Source organism: Rhododendron vialii, chromosome 5a (genome assembly GCF_030253575.1).
Source record: "Rhododendron vialii isolate Sample 1 chromosome 5a, ASM3025357v1".
NCBI lineage: Eukaryota > Viridiplantae > Streptophyta > Magnoliopsida > Ericales > Ericaceae > Rhododendron > Rhododendron vialii.
Window position 1 is genome coordinate 41,604,582 of NC_080561.1, and position 25,233 is coordinate 41,629,814.

The following is a 25,233-nucleotide window of genomic DNA, read 5'->3' on the forward strand; positions in this document are numbered from 1 at the left end:
TTTGTTTAAATTCTAATGGCACGTCAACTTAAAAAGGGAGGAAAAACTTTTTTTTGTTATTCTTCAAATCAAGAGTGAATATACAAGGGAGTGATGCTCCTTCCCAGTCCAATGTTAGTGCTTTCTGGGAGAGAGAGTGATGTTCCTTCCTAGTCCAATGTCAGTGCTTTCTGGGAGCCTCCCACTAGAACTCCCAACAACCTGTTCAAAGATGAAGTCTTAGACTCTTCTTCTTGAGAACAAAAAATCTCTGATAGAGTACTCGACGATGTCGAGGGAAACAATATTGTCCACAATTTCAGTGGTCCAGTTTGACACGTTTTCCAACAAATTAAGCGAGTATGAAAGCGAAAGGGGGACCAATTAACACAACTGCACTTGTGATTTTTTGGATTTTCCCATTATTATCCCTAGAGGACGGTAAGCTTATAATCTATATAGCTGTCAAATAAGACTTGGTCAAATATGGAGAAAATCACAAAAACAAATATCTAATATAACAGCATTCCTCCATTCCAAAATATATGTAGCTATCAAAATAGACTTGTCAAATATGAAGAAAATCACTTGAACAAATATCTAATATTAACAGCATTCCTCCATTCCAAATATGTAGCTATCAAAATAGACTAGTCAAATATAGAGAAATCACTTGAACAAATAGCTAATATAGCAGCATTCCTCCATTCCAAATATATAGCTATCAAAATAGATCGACTAGTCAAATATGGAGAAATCACTTGAATAAATATATAATATAGCAGTATCTCAGTAGCTTCTTTGATGGAAACAATGTAGCTAATACAACAGCATTCTTCTATTCCAAAAATATAGCTATCAAAACAGACTAGTCAAATATGGAGAAATCACTTAAACAAATATATACTATAGCTGCATCTCAGTAGCTTCTCTGATGGAAAACCTGTAATAACCAAACTCAACTAACCATGCATGGATTCTCTTTTAGCCTATACACTTGGCCTTAAAGGTATACCTAAGAAGGTATCATGTAGCCTTTGGTGGGTGTTAATCTATTAAGTAAAGCTCTTGCTTCCAACCAATGTGCGACTAAGCTAGCACCCACTCCTCCCAAAACTTGAAGATTACAATTTTTCCCCTCACGGATCCAACGTCTTTCATTGCATTGTCTCAACAACCTCTCCTTGTGTCTGTGGTGGCAGAATGCATCCTACCCACCACTTGGATCAGGGTGAGGCTCTAATACCATTTGAAACAACCAAATTAAACCCGGCAAACCATGGACTCCCTTTCGGACTAAACACTTGACATTAAAAGATATACCTAAGAACATAAGTGACTTCAGTTAACACAAAATTTCCAATTAACACCAAAAAAAGAACACAACCGAAGGAAATTTAGAATACATGTTTCTCTGCATCCTATTCAACTACTAAGATATGGTTGGTCATCTTTACATTGTTTTGGGTACTTCGGAATTTGTCATGTTTACATGTAATCATCGCATCCAATTTGGTGCATCCCTGTCCATTTCAAAAAGCAAAATAATATCATAAAAGATAAATGTACTACTACATAGCATTATTTATTCAAAAATTCTTGGTTGAAGAGGTGTTGGATTGTTCAAATTCATCATGTTCAGCAGTTGAACTTCTATACCATTAAATTTTTTAAGAAACAACTTCTATATTTTATTTTGAATAAAAACCAAGAATGTAGGCGGTCACCCATTTTCATCTGACCCTCGGTCCGCCCTTTCTGTTGACAAAAATGGAACAATACCATCACATAATAAGAGAAACACAAAAATCCATATATTTCCCGTAGTTTAGACAGCAATAAAATAAAGCAAGATATGACATTAACACTAGGGACAAAAGACCTTGACCTTGACGTGGTTTATAGGAGATCAAATTCTACACGGCCCTCCGGCCTCCGTGTAGAATGTCACGGAATGGAATGTGCGGCAAACAAATGTACAAATAACACGTCATCCTAATGGTGTCGTCTTTTTGAATTGTTAGGTTTAATACATGATAAAAGATAATCATAGGGATGCAAACTAAACAAACTGCTCGCGAGCAGCTCATGACTTAGTTTGTTAATGCTCGGCTTAAGAGGCCCGGCTCTTTTGAAAATGCTCGTTAACTAAATTAGCCAAGCTCAACTCGTTAAGGGCTCGACTCCTTTACAAATGAGCTGAGCTCACGCTCAACTTTTAGGCTTTTTTAATAAACGAGCTGAGATCGAACACTACAAAACTCAGCTTGGCTCGTTTGCACCCCTAGATAATTAGGTCATGTATCCTCATATCGGTACCAAAATTTGGATCCATGGACCATGGGACCGGCTTGGAAGAAGCTCTTATAGTTAGCTGCCCACTTACATTATGGGGGTGTTTGGTTAGTGCTTTTTTGCATTTTCAGATTTTCATTTTTGCATTTTGAGTGTTTGGGAGTTCAAATCTATAATTCATTTTCGGAGAACACATTCATTGATTTTGCTTAAAGAGGCAAGAACCCATAATGAGGGTAGAAGGTCCTTTTTGAGGTTTTGGCTTTTCCCATTTTATGTTGAATTACCAAAATACCCTAACTATTCTTATCTATTTACCAATTTTGTCCTCCCATGATTTCGGCCACATGCTGCACGGAATTGGAAGGGAAGGAGAAATGGAACTTCTCCATTTGCTCAGGCTCTGAAATTCTCCTTACCCATCACACATGAAAATTCAAAAAAATATATATACTAAAAATTCAAAAAAAAATATATACTACAAGAAAGGAATAAATAAATATTCATATATCTTTTATCACAATAATAAAGGCCAAGGGCAACTTGGTAAAAAATCAACCCATAATTCATTTTCATCATTCATATACCAAACATTAATACTATTCCAAAATACGTTCTGCACATATCTCTCAAACACTCCTCCATACTCAAAAACACATTCTGTTCATAATCTAAAAAGCTAAAAAGAAAAAAAACTAAAAATGAAAAGCGAAAAAGTAGACTCTCAAACACCTCTTATAAATGTGTAGTGGTGGTTTCAAAAGCTTTCGGCTTTCCACTATCTTCATAAGTGTGTTTCCATAATGGAACGAAACAATCTAAAGAAGATATATATATAAGCCTATGGCTGGTGGCCCTATGACATCCTCACTCAAGGTGCTCAAGTAATGCATAGATTAGAAGACACATAAATCTGTGTGTGTGTTCAGAATTGAACTTAAACAATAATGCCCAGAGGATTGTTCGATCCTAATTTCACTACGTACACCAGTACTTGTACTATTTATCTTACAAAAAACAACTGCAAGCCTGCACCGAATAAATCCAGGTTCCTTTTTAACTATGGTAAACCATACTGACATATATTAGTATCAATTTAGGCTGAGTTGCTACCACAATTACAAAAATGCCACTTCCTACAAGTTTAGACGCCTTCCAAATTTTCTTTCCATTCTCCTTTTTGGTTTTGCCTCTTGTAATCTGAGAAGTAAAAACTGTAAAATGGACCTCTCGTCGTTTCAGAAAAAAATAAAATAAAATGGTCCACTCGTAATTTTTTATTCGATGCATAATGAGAACATTATTTTTTTTTGGTAATGCAGGGTGACTCCCGGGCACCTTGGACTATTCCCTATAGTCACTTCCACAACCATTTCACACATTAATTACGCGTGGTTGCCATGGTGAAATGACCCCGAGAGTTGCTAATAAGAGAATCAAACTTAAGACCTTTGAAATGAGCAAATCACTAAGTCACAAGCTTAGACTACCAGGCCAACCCAATTTTGTTCACCTTTACCATTGGGTAACCTCACCCTTATCTGGTCAGTTATGTTGTTGGTTTTTCTTGATGATCGGTATGGACTCTATATAAATTCAACTCAATTGAATAACGATAAATCATCAAGCACAATGATTTTAAATCCATCAATTAATGAACGTTGCCATATCAAATGTACAACACAAATAGAAATGTTCGAATAGTTATTTATGCGCTTATTATTTGCCAGATTAAGATGAACAAATCTTAGTAATTGGAAACAAAATGACTTTGAACTCTTTGGAATTAGTTGATCATAATTACTGAAACCAGCCGGAGGAGGAGACGAACGGTGCTTGTGATCAGAGTAATTATTCCATCCACCTATTTTCATTGTTCATTTTTAAATTGCAAGCCATTTTTTAATTGTTTATATCTTTCAATCTATATTATTTTCATAATTTTGAAGATTTTGTATTATAAAACTAATCTAAATTTATCAAACAAGATCTATATTGCATATTTTTCAAGATTCACTTTAAAAAATATAGGCAAAAAGCATAAAAGAGACAAAATGAACAATGAACAATGAAAATGAGACAGAAGGCGTATTTACTTTTTGGATTCCTATAAAATGAAAAATACCAAAATTTAGTGAGAATCAACATAAAAAAACAAAAATATGATTACAATTAACGTGGGACCCAATTGGTTCCATACAGTTGGAAATGTCATACCCTCCGGTAGTAATAAATACTCACTCCGTCGTTTTTTCTGTCTTTTTTTTCAAATTTGTGCCAATTTTCAATCGATTTTATTTTTTATTGTGAATTTCGAAAAATAAGTAACATAAATCTTGTTTGATAGTTTTTGATTAAATCTATATTACAAAATTTTTAAAATTATGAAAAATATTATAAATTGTGACATATAAACTTTTAAAGAATGACACGAATAATAAAAAAGACAAAAAGAAAATAGAAAAAAGAGTACTACACGTGGGGCCCAGTGGAAATTTTAGCCATGGTAAACTTTGAAAGTACATTCTTTTAACCAGAGTTAAAAGTACAATTATTTTCTCACTAGGGTCTACTGGTCTAGTACTAGTTGGGTGAGGTGCTTAAAGATTATTCGTTGCCGCCAAGACTTGATTCATGGTTGATCCGTGAGCAAGTTTTCCTCTTAAAGTTAACCCATCTAACAAAATTGGGTTACCCAATAAACAAAATCTAATTACAGATAAGAAACTTATTCACGAGGAGCAATGAAATCTCAATTGTCCGTTTTGATAATTAATTGTCCGTTTCTTAAAAAAATAATTCGCGCGAAGAGTTAAACACTTTTAACAAATAATTTTTTCAAAATCCGAACAGTCCAAAATATTTTTGAACGCACGCGATTGAGCGCCGTAAATTATTTTCATGGCTCCACCATAAAAAAAAGTTTTTGGTGTAGTGGTTGTGAACTTTCCATCAACTTGAAATGGAAAGCACAATGGGGGGACCCAAGACGACTTCCACAGTCACTGACTAAGTGTTGGTCTTTGATGACAAATGAATCTATATAATATACAGAAATGCTATCAGTAATGACTAGAAACCCGATATTCATCCTGATCCTACGTGTAAAGAAGAGTAATAATTACATTACAGACCAACATTTCCACTAGTTTTAAAACTAATAACAGTACCTTAGAAACAATCTCCCAGAATTTTTAGATATTCACAGTCAGGACCCTCTAGGTTATTCTATGCTTTCAATTTTTATTTCCGCATTTATTTTACACAGTACCCCCGGTCAAATTGGTATCAGAGCCTACAGTACTATTTGTTAATTCAAGTAGCCAGATTATTGTTTAGTTTTAGTAAGATTGTTTAGTTTAATGTTTATTCTCGATTAGTTTAGTTCTATGATTGAAGAACTTTTAAAAGCATTTAGTCCTAGTTTAAGTGAAATCAGATCTCAACAGTCTAGACAGTATATTCAGATTAAAACAGGTTTCCAGTTAGTAGAACAGCTCAGTTGTGGTTTAGATAAGAAAATCAGTTTAGAATTTAAAAAGAATATCATAACCAGAAATCAGTTTGAAGAGTTTTCGAAAAAATCTCTTGACCAAACTACCCAGATTTTAGAAAAAATTAGTAGATCAAAGATTCACGAGAAATTAGAAAATTTAGATTACTTTAAAGATTTACATTCAGAAATACTTAAAAGAATAAATAAATTAGAAGAGAAACAGTTAGTTATATCAGAAAAATTGCCTTGCAAGCAGGATATAATAGATTTAACCAGTAAATTAGATACTACTCAGCCAAAAAATATTGAGACAGAAATCAGGAATTTAGTTAAAGACCTCAGAGTTGAAGTAGATAGAATAAAACAGAACTCAGTTGAAATCAGAAGAGAAATTGACGAGAAACTCCAGAAGATGGAGATTCTTTTGGAAGAAGTGAAGAAATTAGCAAATGGAGAATAATAGTGATAGTTTATTCTATTTGATAGCATTAGAAAACTCAGGAAAAATTCAGTCTGATCCTATTGGATTATCCAGCTTCAAACCAACAGGAAAAACAGATGAAATTGTTATTAAGCAAAATAATACTATCATAGAACTTCTAATTAGTCTTAGCCATAGACTAGCAGAGACATCAGAAAGGATAGATCAGTTATCTACTAGAGTAGATAAACTCCAGGAAAGAAACGCGTTAGAAGCTTTAACTTCTAAGATAAACCAGATCAGTATCTCGTCCTCAACAGGGCACTTAGAACCCAAAAAATCCAGTGGAACTTTACAGAACAATACCTTTTATTATAACATATTTGGCACCCCAGATCCAAACAAAGGAAAGAAACTAGAAATTCCTCAGTCTTCAGGAACTCAGTAATGGCATCCAGCAGTAAGACCAAGGTCAGCGGAATTCCTTTATTCAATAGAACATTTGGAAAACAGCCAATAGAAGAAAACAGAATTGAAGGAATCATAGATCCGGAAATACAATTAGATAGATTTAGAAATCACAGTTTAGAGATATTAGATCCAGAGATTCTATACAAATCACAAAATTTCTTCAATAGAGGAGTCAGAACTTACACCAGTTACCAAGAAAAACCAATTAGTGTAGTAACAGAAGATCAGACAGAAGTTTTAGAAATAATTACCCAAGAGAGCTTCAACAAGCTCAAAAGATTAAGATTAGGTCTTATACACCTAGGATTAATTACCATAGGAATCAAGGGATTAGCCAGACAAGATCTAGGAACCAAAGTTTTTGTTATGATCTTTGACAATAGATTTACAAATCAAGAGCAAGCTTTGATAGGAAGTATGGAATTAGACATGAACAACAACTGCCAGATTGTATATTGCACACCAGGTTTCCAGGTAACCTTAGATGAATTCTACCAGCATATAAGAATAGGAATTAAGACAAGAGGATATCATATGATCCCCAATGCTCAGAACCTTTTAGCATGCGTAAGTTTCATAGGAAAATTAAGTAACCATAGTAGCACCAAATATAAACTCAGAACAGATCAATATTTGAAAGCTTTAGGTACCAGAGGAATTCAAGTAATAGAAGCCAAAAAACGGGATTCAGAAATGTTAGCTGGACTTGAATGGAAAGTCACTAACCTAGTTCCAAAAACACAGCTTAAACCAAATAATAATAGTTTTTATACTACGAGTTCAGGAGAAGTTAATCTCAGATTCAGCGATTATACTTCTATAGGAAGACATTCAGATGTTAGCAGTTCTATTCAGTCAGAAATAGAAACAGAACACATCTATATGGCATACGAACAGCCTCAGTTTACTTTTAATCAGTTATTTAAATTTAGTGAATCTGACATAATCAGGTTAAAGGAACTCCTAGAACCAGTTTATAGACCAGATTTAGATTATTATGATTATCAGATCCTAGAAGGATATTATACTCAAAAACTTGAGTATGAGCATCCAGAAATAGATGATAGCTCTCAGAGACAATATTTAATACAAAATAATATATTTGTCTTGGAAGAAAAATTTTTAGAATATGATACTAGTAGAAAAAACAATCTTTCAGTCGAAGATATGTTTTGCCACTCAGACCCTAGATCCAGATATTACCAACCACCAGTTAAAAATACAGAAAGTCATATGGTAGAAGTCAAGATGGAGACATACGATAGTACTCCACCAGTACTCCCAAATCAGGTTTATGAAATGGGAAACATTCCAATTAGCAGATCTAGAATCGAGCCATCAGCTCAAGAACTAGAATTTAGAACATATGGGAAAAGATTGCCAGCAGATAGAAATATAACCCTTATGGCACAAGCAGGCACGGGATTAATGCTAGACATTGCAGCATTTGATCCTCAGTTTCACAAAGCAGTAATAGACAGATGGGAACAAGCCTTAGTTAGAAAACTTTTAGAAATGACCAATTGGCACTCTTCAGCAGAGATGTGGTCATATTGCGAATCATTCTTAGGAGACACAGCAAAAGGAATTGTAGAAGCATACAAAAGAGATTTTGAAATACAATATGCGGCTTTAATAGCCCAAGGACCAAATGTCTACAATTTCACAAGTTTAGTTAAAACCCTAATTATAGGAGCAGATCCTAATAGAGGAAACACCACCTACCAGAATGTAGCTATAAGACAGTTAGAACAGCTTAAATTGCATAAATGGAAATATATAGTTAATTTTTGCAATGACTTTATAGCCCTTGCATCCCAGACAGGCAGAGCACTAGATCTAGAAATTAGTGATAAATTCTTCAGAAAACTTCCAGGCCCATTAGGAGAAGAAATATGGGAAAAGTGGAAAGTCACCAATGGAGATGAAAACCAACATTTAGGAATAGGTCCTAGAATTCAGTTTGTTTTTACAGTCTTAAGAGACAAGTGTACAACACTTGAGATCCAGAAAGGCATAAAGAAAAACAAGTTAAATTTTTGTAGCCAAGTCATATATACTCCACAACAGTATGGATATAATCAAGAAAAAAGAAAGAAAAAGAAAAATAAATTTTATAAATATCAGAAGAAAGCCAGTAAATACCATAAGAAAATAGCACAGACAGGAAAATATAAATACCAGAAACATGGCTATTATCCTAGAAAGAGATATAGGAAAAGTCAGTCTTATGAACAAGCATCCAGTAGAATGCAGTTTAAACCAAAACCCAAGAAACATTTTAGGAAGAAGGTTCAATCAACCCAAAACCGAAAATGTAAATGCTTTATATGCGACTCAGAAGATCATTTAGCCAATAAATGCCCTAATAAAGGGAAAAATCAGAGAAATGTAGAAAAGGCCAATCTTATGGCAGAATTAGGAGATTTTGATAATATAGAGTTTATAGAAATAAAACTAGAAGACAGTGACACTGAATCAATATACAGTTTGATCAGTACAGAACCAGAAGAGGTAAATTTTTTAGAAGAAAGTAATAGTGATAGCAGTAGTAGTTCAGAAGATGAACTTCCCAGTTATCTACCAGAATATACTTTTATGATTAAAAGTAGTACAGAATGTGTACACCAGTGGAAACATAATATAGGTCAAGACAGTGAACCTTGCTCAGAATGCAATGGTTATCCTTTTAGATTATTTAGAAGCATCTGTGAACATTGTAAGAAAAATATTTGCAAATTTTGTCTCAAGAAAAATTATCAGATAGATAGAGATTTGATAGATTTAAGTGGTAGCATACAACAACCAGTGTTAAACCAGAATTCTAAATTAGCACTCCAAGAAGCCAAGTTAGAAGCAGCTACAATTAGGTTAGATTTAGACAGAACCAAATTTCAGTTAGAAAAGCAAGTAGGAGAGCTAGAAAAGAAAATAGAAATTTTATCTATAGAATTAGAAACATATAGAATAGAAAATGGTAGATTAAGAAATCAGTTACATGAGAAAAACCAGCCTTTAAAATCAGTAGAGGTATTAGAAGACCACTGCAACATTGTTGAGTCGGTTAACAGAATAGGCGAAAACAGTCTTATAGAAATAAATTGCGAGATCTTATTACCAGCTAAAGGAAAGAATCCAGGTAAAATCATAGAAACCAAAGCTATGGTAGATACAGGAGCCAGTAAGAGTCACATTAGTCGTGATCTTATACCAATAGAATATTTTACCAAACCAGGATATATAGCTAGAGCAGATCTTATGAATAACACCAGCATTATTTATGATACATGTCTCATGAATAGCAGCATTAGATTTACCAACAGACTTCAACAGCAACATACCTACCCATTACCCATGGTATGGATAGGCGATATTAATCACAGCTATAAGTTTATCTTAGGATTAAACTTTATAGACAGTATGAATGGAAGCATCACATTTAGTAAACACTTTGTAACGTTTCATAAACGTAGTCTACAGGTGGAAACACTTCATGCCCAGCATATAGAATCAGAGTTGTCAGCTAAGCGTGGTGGAACCATAGATATAGATACAACTGAAAAAATAGCAGAAGAAAATAGAATAGTAAAAGAGAAAATAGCAGAAGCGTTAAGAGACGTACCATTTCCAGATACACAGTTAGATTCATACGAAGAAACCATAGATGACACCGTTGAAACAGAATTAGAATGGTTAATGGAGGAACAGCTAGAAGAACAGTTAATCCAGATAGACCATGATATAATAGATTTTTACCAAATTGAACATTCTTTGTCAGTTCTTGATCGCAAAAAGAAGAAAAGAACAGATAAAGACCTGTTAGAAGAATTAATTAGGTTAGCAGAAGAAACCCAGATTTTAGGAGAAAATCCAATCAAACATTGGAATAAAACCAAAACCCTAGCACACCTAGAAATCATTAATCCAGATTTTAAGATTAGTACCCAGAAAATAGTATACAATCCTCTAGACGTAAAAGAATTTGAAAAACAGATTAATGAATTACTCAATCTTAAAGTCATAACAGAAAGTATCAGTCCTCACAGAAGTGCAGCTTTTATGGTAAGAAACCATGCAGAAATTAAACGAGACAAGGCGCGAATGGTCATAAACTATAAACGCCTTAATGATAATATCCAGCTAGATAGTTATGATATACCTAGTAAAGAACAGCTTATTAATAGTATTCAAGATGCAGTAATTTTTAGTAAATTTGATTGTAAATCAGGATTTTGGCAGATTATGTTGGATCAGTCCAGCAGACCATGGACAGCGTTCACATGTCCTCAGGGATGTTATGAATGGATAGTCATGCCCTTTGGTTTGAAGACAGCTCCTAGTATTTTTCAAAGAAAAATGGATAGTATATTCAAAAATTATAATTCTTTTATTCTTGTTTATATTGATGATATTCTCATTTTCAGTAAGACACAGGAAGAACATTATAGGCATCTTAGGATAGCTTTTCAATTGTTCATAGACAATGGTTTAATTATCAGTAAGAAGAAAATGGAATTAAATAAAGACTATATAGAATATTTAGGAGTAAAAATAGGAAAAGGAAAGATCCAGTTACAACCACACATTGCACAAAAGATATTAGAATTTCCTGACAAAATAGAAGATAAGAAAAAACTTCAGTCATTTTTAGGAACTTTGAATTATGCCAGACCCTATATAAAGGATCTCAGCAAAATCATAGGACCTTTGTACAGTAAAACGACCCCAACAGGTCAAAAATACTTCAACCAGCAAGATATTAATCTTGTCAGAAAAATTAAAGAAATTTGCAAAAATCTACCAGAACTAGATTTACCATTAGAATCTGATTACATAGTAATAGAGGTAGATGCTAGTGAGAAAGGATGGGGAGCAATACTCCTCAGTAAACCAACCAAGTATTCGGCAAAATCAACAGAAAAGATTTGTAGATATTCCAGTGGAAAATATAAAGAAAAAGGAAATTTAGCCAATATAGACTGTGAAATTTTAGGAGTCATTAATGCCATTAACAGTTTTAAATTATGGTTATTTAAACCATTTACAGTTAGAACAGATTGTGAAGCAATTGTTAAATTCCATAAGCTTCTCAATGAGAAAAAGATTAGCACCCGTAGATGGCTTAACTTTGTAGATACAATAACAGGTAATGGTTACACAGTAGAATTTGAACATATCAAAGGAAAGGAAAACACTTTAGCAGATTATTTATCCAGAGAAATAAATACTAATATCTCTGATTTTTCAGATGGCATCTTCCAGCAGTATAACCAGTTCAACCAGAACAGATCAGAAGTTTTTAACTTTTGGGAGCGTAACTCTCAAAGTCTTTCCTGAACAATCCAGATCTAAATTCAGGTACCTCATCCACAATATCAGTGAGGAACAGAAGTGTCTTTTAGATAATCTTTGGGACTCTCACAAAGATGTTCCTAGATTTTTAGGTTGTCTAAACGCTCTAAACATTTTCTTTAATCAACAAAATGGGTCAAACCCAACAAAAAGATTTTCATTTTATTGTGTTGTCATAGGCCGTGTTCCAGGAATTTATTCCTATTGGCCAGAAGTTTTAAAACAGGTAGATGGAATCCCTTCCTCAACATGGAAAGGTTTTCATACTTTTACAGAAGCAACTCAATGGGCAAATCGCGCCATTGGAAATAATTTTTATATTTCAGAATCTTCTAGAAGGTTAAATACCCAAGCAGCCCTTGAGACTGCAGGTTTTGAAAATAACCAGGTTTTCAATCAACCACCTTCTAACCAGCCGTTTGGTCAGCAAATAAGATTTTGTAGTCATTGCGAAACAATGACTAGAAATTTTAGACTTTTAAATAAGAAAAACCAAGATTTTGAGCAAGCCAATCAACAGTTAATCAACAACCAGCGAAGGCTTGAAGAAGAAATAACAACTCTCAAAAAGAAGTTGTTAGAATCAGAAAAGGAGCTCAAAAAGATTAGAAGCCCTTTTACCCCACTGGTAAAAGTGAGAAAGCAGTCTTCCCCACTGGAAGATGAAGAAAAGAGTGAGTGGAGTAAGGAATACGATCTAATTGAGCTTTTACAGCCAAAAGCTTTTACCTTTCTCTCAAAATTCCCTCCAGATGTTATCAACCATATTCAGCACTTAGCCAGACAAGATAGAGCTCACTTCCAGGAATTTTTATTCTCAGAGCTGATCAAAATCAACCAAAACGAAGGATGTATTCCGGGTCTCACAATTTCCTGGAAAACTCTTTATTTACAAGAAAAAGATGTTGTCCCATGTCCAGAAATCAAACCAACCTGCATTCAAATACCTTTGGAAAGGATGACCTGTACTTGTCAACTCATTTACAGCATTCCCATGGCCAACATAGACATGAAGAATTTCAAACCCTTTTATCTTAATTTCAAGGATAAAATGGTAGAAATTACAGAAGCAACTCTTTTGGATTTCGGGCATATTCAACAAATTATATTCCATGATCCAGAAGATACTAACAGATTTGGAAGAAAGATTGCAGCTTGTGTTCTTAATTCCATGGCAGAACAGGGTACAGCAGTAGAAGCGGTTGTGGAATCAAAACTTCCAGAATGGACGCTTACAGGACAACTCATTCCTGCTTATCATAATATTCACATCAACACCAATCCAGCCAATACAATCCTCAGACGCGTTTATCATTGTGATAATGATACCCCATGGATTTGCGAGGCAAATTCAATAAGAAAACAGATCAGACATTCCATTGCCTTTACCATAGCTGAAGGATTTCATTATGATAGTCTGTATGACTACGGGAAGGCACCATTAATATGTGAAGACCTATTTCAAAAAATTAGGTCCAATGATCACATTCCAGAACTAAAATTTCATTTTGAAACAGGGCATGATAATTTAGTCAGGTATTACTTAGAGCAGAAAAACCAGCAAAGAACCATGATAGCAAAAGATGATCCATCCATCCCATCTGATAAGGAAGAAGATGAAGATTATGATTTCGATGATGAAGCCATTCATAATCTCAACAACACTATGGAAGGATAAGAAGAAAGGTATCCACCATGACTGACTGACAGCAATCCTGTCATCACATGGGTCGATACTTTAGGAAATTTGGAAGTATTTGCCGAAAGCAAAAGATTGACTGACAACTACTTTCACTATTCCAACCACTCTTCACCAGCTGGACAGCTTTCGCTATTTCAACAACTTCTCACCAGCCAGACATAATTAGTGCAGCTACTTTTGGTCATTAGTCTTTGTAATAATAGAAGGACGGTCTTCTTTTTCAAAAGGAAAGTTGAAAGATGTGATGATGCGGGCCAGAGTTCACGCGGCATCTACTATTCTCTTTGAAAAACCGGATCACTTTTCTTATTAGGTTACCGGTCATGTAACTTTAGGATAGTCTATAAATAGAGTCAAGTCTTTAGTTTGTAGACACGACTCTCCTAGCATTTTGAACACTTGCTATCTGTAAGCATTTGTTGCAATTGGTCGAGTCAATCTTCAGCAATTGAGTCTTTGTAATCAGCAGTTTGCAATAATATCGTAAGTCTCTCTTCATTTCTCTATTGTTCTTAAGGGACTCCCGAAAGGGAACACCCCTATGATTATAAACAAAATGAATACTGTATAAACCATATGCTTGTATTACCCAAAGAATTTTAATCCAGTTTTCATATCATGATACCTTAAAATTTAAAATTTTTAAAGGAGTAATGACTTCAGGCCTTTAAACCATAAAGCCTTCTTGAGTCTTGTACCCGTTTAGCCAAAGGTGGCGTTGAGGGAGTAGTATTCGGAGGTAGGTTAAGAAGGAAAATAAGAAATTTCTCTAAACAAAATTTTTGACACATAAGGGGAAAATGATAATGAAAAGAAAGATTAATTAATGGGTAATACGATATATGATTTTAACAGTATTTAAGTTGTTTTAAACAGTTCATCTGGATCATGTGGTGGTAAGTACCGAGTAGGATTTACAAATATTTGATCACAAACCCTTTGCATATATGAACAAGAAAGAACTTATTTTAATTCATATTCATAGATTACGAGAAGAAATACATTTCCAGAATTTTTTAATAGGTACACTTTTAAGGACACCCATATATATTCACAGACCCAGATATAGTACCACACTTACCAGATTTATAAGAAAAGAACAGGATAAGCTTAGAGAATTAGAAAACCAGCTAGCAGAAGCAAAACTCCAGTATCACAGAGCGAGACCATTTCAGAATTAGAACTAAACCATAATAGTTTAAAATTGAAGGTATAAGGTGTAATTAATTAGATTTGTCTCTACCAGAATCTCTACCAATGTCTCTACTCATAGCAGAATTGAGATACTTGTATGGGACCTCAGTGATCGCTTACCATATCCACCAGTTTGCTTCACAACAACTACATAAAATGAGAACTGAATTCATTACCTGGTTTTTCTCAATCGCCACCCTTACAATCTTCTTCTCCATCACCATTCCAGTACACAGCCAATGCCTCGAGGATCAAAAATCTTTGTTGCTTCAACTGACGAGCAGCCTTGAGTTCGATCCAGATTCCTCTGTCAAGTTGGTGAATTGGGCTGAAACCGACGATTGTTGTCAATGGAATGGTGTGACTTGTGACCGTTTCGGCCGTGTTATAGGTCTCGACCTGAACACGGAATCAATCTCCGGAGGTTTAAACCACTCAAGTAGTCTTTTCCGCCTCAAGTTTCTTGAGAAGTTGGACTTGGCCAACAATAGCTTCAACTTTGCAGAAATTCCATCCAGTTTTGGAGGCCTCACCAATCTAAGATATCTGAATTTGTCAGACACTCAATTTGTCGGGCAGATTCCGATGGAATTCTCTCGCTTGACGAGGTTGGTGAAGCTTGATTTGTCTAATCACGTTGTTTCCTATGGAATCCAAATTGATAATCCAAATTTATTCACACTTTTTCGTAACCTTGGTGGGCTTACAGAGCTTTATTTGGATGGGGTAAACATATCAGCAAATGGGCATGAATGGGGTCAGGCCATTTCATCTTCACTGCCTAACCTCCGAGTTTTGAGCTTAAGTGATTGTTTACTTTCAGGCCCTATCGATTCTTCCCTTCAAAAGCTTCAGTATCTTTCAGTAATCGATCTGGCTAAGAACAATCTCTCGTCTCCGGTCCCGGATTTCTTTGCAAATTTTCAGAACTTGAGTGTTTTGATTCTCAGTGATTCAGAATTGTATGGAACGTTTCCGGACATCATATTTCAACGGGTACAAACACTGAAGACTCTTGATTTGTCACGTAATACACTACTCAATGGTTCTTTACTTGATTTCCCAGAGAATGGATCTCTTCAAAATCTGGAGCTCAGCGACACCAGTTTTTCAGGGAATTTACCTAAATCTATCGAGAATTTGAGGGAGCTAAGAAGGATAGTGATTCACGGCTGTCGTTTCAGCGGACCGATTCCGAGTTCACTTGCAAACCTTAGTCAGCTTGTTTACTTGGATTTTTCAAACAACAATTTTAGTGGTTCAATACCTTCGTTTCATGGATTCAAGAATCTCACTTTCATAGACCTCTCTCATAATGCTCTAACAGGTCCAGTTCCTTCCATTTACTTTGAAGGCCTTTCAAATCTTTTATCAGTTGCTCTCATAAACAATTCCTTCCGTGGGAGTATTCCTTCTTCTCTGTTTTTCCTTCCTTCATTGCAAGAAATTTACCTTTCCTACAACCAATTCGGTGAAATTCCCGGGTCCCTTCCAAATGGTTCCTTGTCTCCTTTGGTTATACTAGATTTGAGTACAAACAAAATACAAGGGCCTTTCCCCTCGTACCTCTTTGATTTTCAAAGTCTGAATACCCTCTTTATTTCTTCCAACAACTTGAGTGGCACCCTACAGCTTGAAAGTTTCCATGGGCTACAAAAGCTTCAAGTGCTTGAGCTTTCATACAATAGCTTGTCAGTCGATGCAAGTATTAGTGAGTCGAGCTTATCATCATTTCCCCAACTCATAGATTTAGCATTGGCTTCTTGCAAGCTGCAAAAGATCCCTCCAATAATGAACCAGTCGAGCTTGTTGGGTTTAGACCTTTCTGACAACCAAATTTCTGGGCTCATACCTAATTGGATTTGGAATATTAGTAACGGATATCTAAATCTTTCTTCTAATCTCCTAGTGGGTTTTCAACAAGGTTTCGTTATTCCTGTTGTTGGTTACCTTGACCTTCATTCTAATCAGCTCAGCGGTGAAATCCCATTACCAATAGAAGGAGCCTACGTGGACTACTCGAGGAATAATTTCAACTCTTCTATCCCTGCGGAAATTGGCAACCGCCTTCCCAATGCTTGGTTCTTCTCTCTTTCTTATAACAAACTTTCCGGACCCATCCCTGCATCAATATGCAATGGGAGTCAATTTGAGATTCTTAATTTGTCCAACAATAGATTCAGTGGCACTATACCTCAATGTCTGATAGATAAAGGGACTGCAACCCTTAACGTATTGAATTTGCAGAATAACAGTCTTACAGGTAACATAATGGGCGCATTCCCAGAAGGTTGCACTTTGAGGACCATTGAGTTGAATGGAAATAAGTTGGAAGGAGAGATTCCAAATTCCCTGGCGAATTGTGCAAATGCAGAGGTTTTAAATTTCGGTACCAACAACATAAATGGTACCTTCCCTTGTTTTTTGGCGAACTTATCAGAATTGCGCATCTTGGTTTTACGATCCAACAAGTTCCATGGAAATATTGGCTGCCAAGGAATTCATAATTACCTCTGGCCAAAGCTTCAAATTATTGACCTAGCTTTGAACAACTTCAGCGGTATTCTGCCGCCAAATTTCTTTTCGCAGAGAAAGGCAATGATGGATGGGGGTAATCGACAACCAATTGCCAATCACTTGCGTTTCGATTTTTCTCAAAATATCTACTACCAGGATTCGGTGACAATTGTCAACAAAGGGTTAGAGATGAAACTGGTGAAGATCTTAACTATATATACCGTCATCGATTTCTCCAACAACAGTTTCAAAGGAAAAATACCAAACATAGTTGGGGATTTGAAATCCCTCTATGCTCTCAACCTATCTCACAATGCCCTCACTGGTTCAATCCCATCATCAGTTGGAAACTTAACACAGCTTGGATCACTGGACCTCTCGTGGAACAATCTCGGCGGAAGCATCCCGATGAAACTTGCACATCTGACATTTCTTTCATTCCTGAACTTATCATATAATCAACTCGTTGGAATGATCCCAATAGGCACCCAGCTTCAATCATTTCCAAATACTTCGTACGAAGGAAACAAAGGGTTATGGGGACCTCCTTTGACCGATAAGAAAGCAGAACCGGCACCGCCAACATTGAATGGTACAAGGTCATATACTGAGGAGGATGAGATTAATTGGGTCTACATAATCGCTACGTTGGGATATACTGTGGGGTTTGGAGTTGTTGTTGTGCCACTTTTATATTCAAAAAGATGGAGACAACGCTACTACAAACCTCTCGATAGAGCTATTGTGAGGATTCTCTATCATCAAGAGCAGCAAGCAAGACATGAAAGAAGAAGAGACAACATAAACCAGCTTCGGCGACGCACCACTGAAGGGTTCAATTGATTAAAATCAGGTAAGGGTTTAGTTATTTAAAATCTTTAATTAGAAAATGTAAAGAAAAGTATGTTTATGGAAAACACAACGGAAAATATGAAAACAAAACGCAACCTAGCATTCCAATATACTGTTATGAATTTTCAAGTTTATAGTGGCACCGTTTGCAAGTAATTATAGATTATTACTTATCTTGACTATTTAGCTTATTTGACAATGTTAGGGATGGAAGGAAAAAAAAAATCTTTAATTTCTAATTCCTAAACAGAATCATTGAGGATATTTTAGATATTCCATTGATAATAAGCTACTTTACAACTTATTTAACCAAACACAACTTCTATTCAAGCCCTTTAAAGGTACACCAAACATGTTTACAACTTATTTTAAGTCTTTTAAGTAAGTAGTCAAAAAATCTATATTCAGAAAATCTAAATTATAAGTGATAGTAAACAAGGCGATTATGTTTAGTTTTAATAATAAATTTTCAATATATAAATGTGCAAATTCATAAATATTCATAAGACTACTTAGGTAAGTTTATAAAGATGTTTATTTCAGCAAGTCTAAAGATGGTTTTGTGCAGCTTCTAAACAAAATAATGCTGTTGATGTTCACTCTTCTTTTTTTTTTTCATTTGAATTCGTTAAATCCAATTTACTGTATTCTAAGAGATTTTGGGAGGGGATAAATGTTTACGGAAATCGCATCCTACCAATATGCATGAGAATATAAAGGAGACACCAACTACACTGCACTCCACTTGCTGTTAATGTTCTCTTGGTTGAATATTCAATTTCTATGATTGCTTTTAAATTGGACCCACCACTTGATATATTTTGATCTGCTTTCTTTCGAAACCACGGTTAACGTTCTTTTAGTTGAAAAATAACTAAATTATGATCTTTTCCTGCAAAATGCAATAATGTAATATAAATGATTAAAAGATAATAATTTCACTGCTGGGTAGCTCCCCACCACATGTTTGCTATGCCGTTGGGCGTGCGTCATAGAATATTGTTGTTTGGCTTGGGGCCTATTTTGGTTCACAAATTATTTCTACGATTATAGAATTTGATTCAAAAGTTGTTAATTCCCGTGGTAAATTTGTGACTTTGGTATTCTAAATTCTCACCTAGACTCGTTTATCCCTTTTCAGGCGATCACGTGGAGGGAACAAGACTTAGTATTGGGCACTAAGTTGGCTAGCTATCCTTGTTCTATGTCATCTAGTAATTTCAGTTACTTAAATTGTGAGTATGTTATCATATGGCATGACATGGTACTTGTCTATTTTCCGCTTTTCTAGTTGGGCTTAGCAAACCCGATGATTTGTAATAAATTGAGCTTTGTATTATTTATCTTCCAGTATTCAATAAAGACAAGAACTGGCGGATATATTCGATAAGGCTTCCGCATTTTATTTTAGTGATAGCCACTTTGCTGGTAGAAATTAAATGGTGCGGCAGGACGTACAAATTGGATTCTGTGCAGAATTCAATTCTGAACCAACTGGAATGCTTAGAGGGGGGTCCAGCCTACCATTTCTTGGAAAGAAATTTGTCTGGTTCGCCCATCATGCCCCTAGATGGGCAGTCATTGAATGGCTCATTAATTTTTTGGGGCAGATTATCTGCTAAGGACTGGCTGGGAAGTTGGGGCTTGGAGGTAGATATGGCATGATGTCTTTGTAATGGCTAAGGGGCGCCCACATGAACATTTGTTTTTTTGCCTGTCCATTTTCTTGTTAAGTTCGGAGTCGGCTCACGATAACCTGAATCCACTCTTTTCGCATCTACTTATGATTATCTTTACCGCCTCCTCTCACTCGTGACACGGGACTCCACTTGTTTTTTGCTTGTCAAGTTCGGGGTTATTTCCTGGGTGAAGGACAATGTTGTATATAAGGAATGTGTTTGCCTAGCTGGGGAGAGAACTTGGGGTTGTTCCCATGAGCTAGGCAGGTAATTGGAGCATGTAGTATACATGTTGTCTTTGCCTGCCTCTCTTTACGAAATTACCGCATAATAAAATGAACAGGAATCCAACATTCATAATATTCAGTTGCTAGCTACGCTAACCATTCGAACCGTCACCAAAATCGAATCGCCAACCACCGAAGCTCTCCATTCCAAGGTCTCTTGATCGATCGATCGATCGATGAGCCCTAGATTCTCCATCTTAGGGTTCCGAAATTTGGGGACCCCCAAAAATTAGGGTTTGTGAACCATGATTTTGAAGGACTGAAACTTCTAGTTTATGGTAGTAGGTGGATATCCATGGGATTGGGTCACTTGAGTTTTCAGAAATAGACTCTTTCTTTCTCCATGGTGCTTGCCCTATTTTATGGTGATAAAAACAGCGCTGGACTATGCCAATGACCCCCTCACTCAGATGGCTTTTACTTGGGACAGTGCAAGATAACTGATAGTGATGGATACATTATAATATGACAAAATAGACTCTTTTTCTTTTTTTCTTTTTTTTTTTGTTGTTGTGCTGTGAAATGGTATGGCCTACTGTAAGATTTTGCTGAGATATTGTAGCAAAATATTGTCAATCGTAGCATTTCTGTTTCAACAAAGCAAGAATGAAGGACTAGGAATATATTAATTAATGCCACATTCCCGTACCATATTCACCAATTTGCTTCACAACAACTAAAATCAGAAAAATGAGAATGGCATTCCTAAAATGAAAAATGACAGTTGTCATCAAAGGGTCAGAGATGAAAATGGTGAAGATCTTAAGTATATTTACCACCATCGATCTCTCAAACAACAGGTTCAAAGGAGAAATACCAGATACAGTAGGGGATCTGAAAGCCCTTTATTTTCTCAACCTATCACACAATGCCCTTACTGGTTCCATTCCATCATCACTTGGAAACTTGTCAAAGCTCGAATCACTAGACCTCTTGTGGAACAAGCTCGGTGGAAGCATCCCGGTGACACTTGCAAGTCTAACATTTCTTTTATTCCTGAACTTATCATACAAGATCAACTCATCGGAATAATCCCAATAGGCACCCAACTTCAATCATTTCCAGGAACATCGTATGAAGGAAACAAAGGATTATGGGGAGCTTCTTTGACCGCTTGTTGCAAGGAAGCAAAATTGGTTCCGCCAACATTGGATGGTATACAATCATATAGTGAAGAGGATGAGATTAATTGGGTCTACATAATCGCTACGTTGGGCTATATTCTGGGATTTGGAGTTATTGTTGGGCCAGTTTTATATTCGAAAGGATGGAGACAATGCTACTACAAACCTGTCGATAGAGTTATTGTGAGGATTCTCCATCATCGAAAGCGGCAAGCAAGAAATCAAAGAAGAAAAAACAACATAAACCAGCTTCGGAAACGCCAGCACCACTGAAGGGTAATTTCTCGAAGCAGACTGTAATTGTTTTTTTTTTTTTTTAACTTAATTAGCTCAACTTGATTCAATTACGTAAAATCAGGTAAGGGTTTGTATCATGTCGAGCATTGTAAGATATTTAAAATCGTTAATTAGAAAATGTAAAGAAAAGTATGTTTATGAAAAATACAACGGAAAATATGAGAACAATAGATTAATCGTGACGAACCGCAACCTAGCATTCGAATATACTGATATATAAGTAATACTCTTTAGCATTAGTCACCCTCGATTTATTGTGTTTAGGGACGAGATCATTGGAGTAGGAATCCTTATCTTATTTTGCACGATATCATATATTGGCAGGTGGGTTTCGGACTACGTACCTCAGTTACATGATTTTTCAAGTTTATAAGGGTCCCATTTGCTAGTAATTATAGATTATTACTTACAAACCAAATATCCTGTACAGTAGAGGATGGTGAGGAACTGGTGGGATAGCAATATAACGGTGGCATGTTTACTATGTCGTTGGATGTATGTCATATTGTATACGGTATTGTTGTTTGGCTTCGGGCCTATTTTGGTTCAGAGGTTATTTATACGATTATAGAATCTGATTCAATTGTTGTTAATTCCCATGGTAAACTTGTAACTTTGGAATTCTAAATTCTCACCTGGACTGGTTTATCCTTCAGGCGATCACGCGGAGGGAACAAGATTTAGTTTGGAGGTTTTTTTCCAGGCGTATGGTACTTGTCTATTTTCTGTTTTTCTAGCTAGTTGAGCTTAGCAAACCCGATGATTTGTAATAAACTGAGCTTGTACTATTTATCTAAGTGTTCAATAAATAGAAGTGCTGATCAAAAAAAACAATTAAATAGCTCTGGTAGATATTTTCAATAATGCTTTCACATTTTATTTTAGTGATTGACACGATCTTAACTGGTACAAATTAAAGGTTGTGTTCGGTTAGACTAACAGGCCGGTCACGGATTCATAGACCCCCGGGTTTGGGTTGTGAAAAATCTGCAAAAGAAGAGCTATGTAGCATCCTTCCTATTCCAATAGGTTATCTCCTAGTCTGGTACTTGGGACTTGGGCGTGCCTTTTATATCTACCTAAGAAGCGAGGATTGTAACAAGCTTAATTAAGGATTGAAAAGGATGAGATTCTGTGCAGAATTCAATTCTGAACCAACTGGAATGCTTATAGATCGAGGGAGGTCCAGAGTCTACCATTTCTTGGAAAAAAAATTGTCTGGTTCGTCCATCATGTCCCTAGATGGGCATTCATTGAATGGCTCATTTTCTGAGGCAGATTATCTACTAAGGACAGGCTTAGAAGTTGGGGCTTGCAGGAAGATATGGCTTTTTGTCTTTGTAATGGCTTAGTGGAGTCCCATGAACATTGTTAGGTTCCATAACAACTATCCATGAAAGTGTCCGTAAAAAGGTAACAGACGGTCTGAATTCTCATCCGTTACCTTTTCATGAATAGCTGTCATGGACCCCATCAAACGGCTTTATTTTTTGCTTGGCCATTTTCTTGTCAAGTTGAGCCATAAGAGTTGCAATCTCATTGAAGTTGGACATGACTCCAACATGGCTTTTTGTCTTTGTAAAGGCTTAGTGGAGTCCCATGAACATTGTTAGGGTCCATGACAACTATCCATGAAAGTGTCCGTGAAAAGAAAACAGACGGTTTGAATTCCCATCCGTTGCCTTTTCATGAATAGCTGTCATGGACCCCATCAAACTTCTTTGTTTTTTGCTTGGCCATTTTCTTTTCAAGTTGAGCCATAAGAGTTGCAATCTCATTGAAATTGGACATGACTCCAATGATCATCATGAAGAGAACCACCAAGTCCACAATGGCATGCTAACAACTAACCTTTATCAAAAACTTTTTGTTTTTTTAATCAGCTTTTCATATGGAAAAGTAAGAAACAGATTACAGAGAGAAGAGAGAGAGAGAGGGAAAACTGATTCATTCTCCTTCAATGAATCCCAAAGCAACGTACACACTGGACTTATACCAAATGCCAGCTCAGAGGTCAAACCCACTATTTTTCAGTCAACTCCACTACCACTTCTAACTAACTGATTAAACTAATTCACCACACAACTAATTAATCTCAGCTCCACTAATCTATTTTGTAATCAGATATTAGCAAGAGAACAAACCGACACTAGTGATTCTGTCTTACATCCCCTACAAACTGATGGGGTGACAACCACCATTAGTTAGGATTTCAGAAAATGAAAACGAGCTTCAGAGAGCGATTTGGTGAAGATATCTGCAATTTGACCAAGAGTACCAACATGTTGTACTGAAATTTGTTTGCTCAACACTTTTTCTCGAATAAAATGATAATCTATCTCGACATGCTTTGTGCGAGCATGGAAGATAGGATTTGAAGCCATTGCTATTGCAGACAAATTATCACACCATATCACAGGTGGTAGAGAAAAGACAATACCCAAATCAAGAAGAAGTTGCTGAATCCAAGACACATCTGCAGCAGTGTTTGCCAAGGCTCTGTACTCTGCCTCAGTGGAGGATCAAGCCACCGTATGTTGCTTTTTAGCACTCCATGAGACTAGATTATGTCCAAGAAACACACAATAGCCTGTGGTAGACCTTCTATCTAAATGGTCACCTGCCCAGTCAGCATCGGAGTATGCTGAAAGTGTTAAAGGACCAGGAATAAACTATAAACCATGATGCAAAGTACCCTTAATATATCGCAAAATCCTTTTGACTGCCACAAAGTGACTGTGCTTGGGACAATGCATGTGCTGACATGCCAAATTTACGGCAAAAGATATCTCTGGGCGTGTAAGGGTAAGATATTGAAGAAAACCAACTATAGTACGATACCAATATTGATCTTCAAACTCTAGATCAGGAAGGAACACTGCAGGTTTAACTGAAGAAGGTGAAGGGCTAGGTTTGCAGTCTTGCATACCTGCCTTTTGTAAAATATCTGTTGCATATTTGGTTTGAGATAGAATAACACTTGTACCATGTTTCAGAACTTCAAGACCAAGAAAATAGCTAAGCTCTCCAAGATCTTTCATAACAAATCTTGAGCTAAGAATAGAAATGAGTTCAGAAATATAAGAAGTATTACTTCCAGTGATGAGAATATCATCCACATAAACTAAAACCAAAGTAACACCTGCTGCTGTTTTATGAGTGAACAATGAAGCATCAGACTTGCTGTTTGTGAAACCTTGTTGAACTAGAAAAGATGAAAACATGGAAAACCATGCTCTTGGAGCTTGTCTTAGACCATAAAGAGCTTTGTTGAGCTTGCATACATACTATGGATGTGCTTTATCCTTATAACCAAGAGGTTGTTTCATGTAGACATCTTCTTCAATAAGACCATGCAAAAAGGCATTGGACACATCCAACTGCCTAATGGACCAATTGTTTTGCACAGCTAAACTAAGAACAATCCTCACAGTGGGGTGTTTAATCACAGGGCTTAATGTCTCAGTAAAATCAAGACCCTCAAATTGTTGATTGTCATTTGCAACCAACCTAGCTTTGTACCGAGCAACACTGCCATCTGAATTTCTCTTAACTTTATAAATCCAT

At 36.0% G+C, this 25,233-nt stretch overlaps 2 protein-coding genes across 2 annotated transcripts in view; both read left to right on the forward strand.

The window, feature by feature from the left end:
* Window positions 1-19,669, forward strand: part of LOC131327952 (receptor-like protein 33) — a 32,946-nt gene extending 13,277 nt beyond the window's left edge. The window contains exon 2 of the mRNA XM_058361069.1: window positions 19,421-19,669. The gene's annotated coding sequence lies outside the window, so the exon portion shown is untranslated. The remainder of the gene's footprint in view (window positions 1-19,420) is intronic.
* Window positions 15,006-22,357, forward strand: LOC131326056 (receptor-like protein 7). The gene is made up of 2 exons (XM_058358645.1): window positions 15,006-18,280; window positions 22,323-22,357. The coding sequence occupies exon 1, from the start codon at window positions 15,067-15,069 to the stop codon at window positions 18,268-18,270; it is 3,204 nt and encodes a 1,067-aa protein (XP_058214628.1). The 5' UTR covers window positions 15,006-15,066; the 3' UTR covers window positions 18,271-18,280; window positions 22,323-22,357.
* The last annotated feature ends 2,876 nt before the right edge of the window (window positions 22,358-25,233 follow it).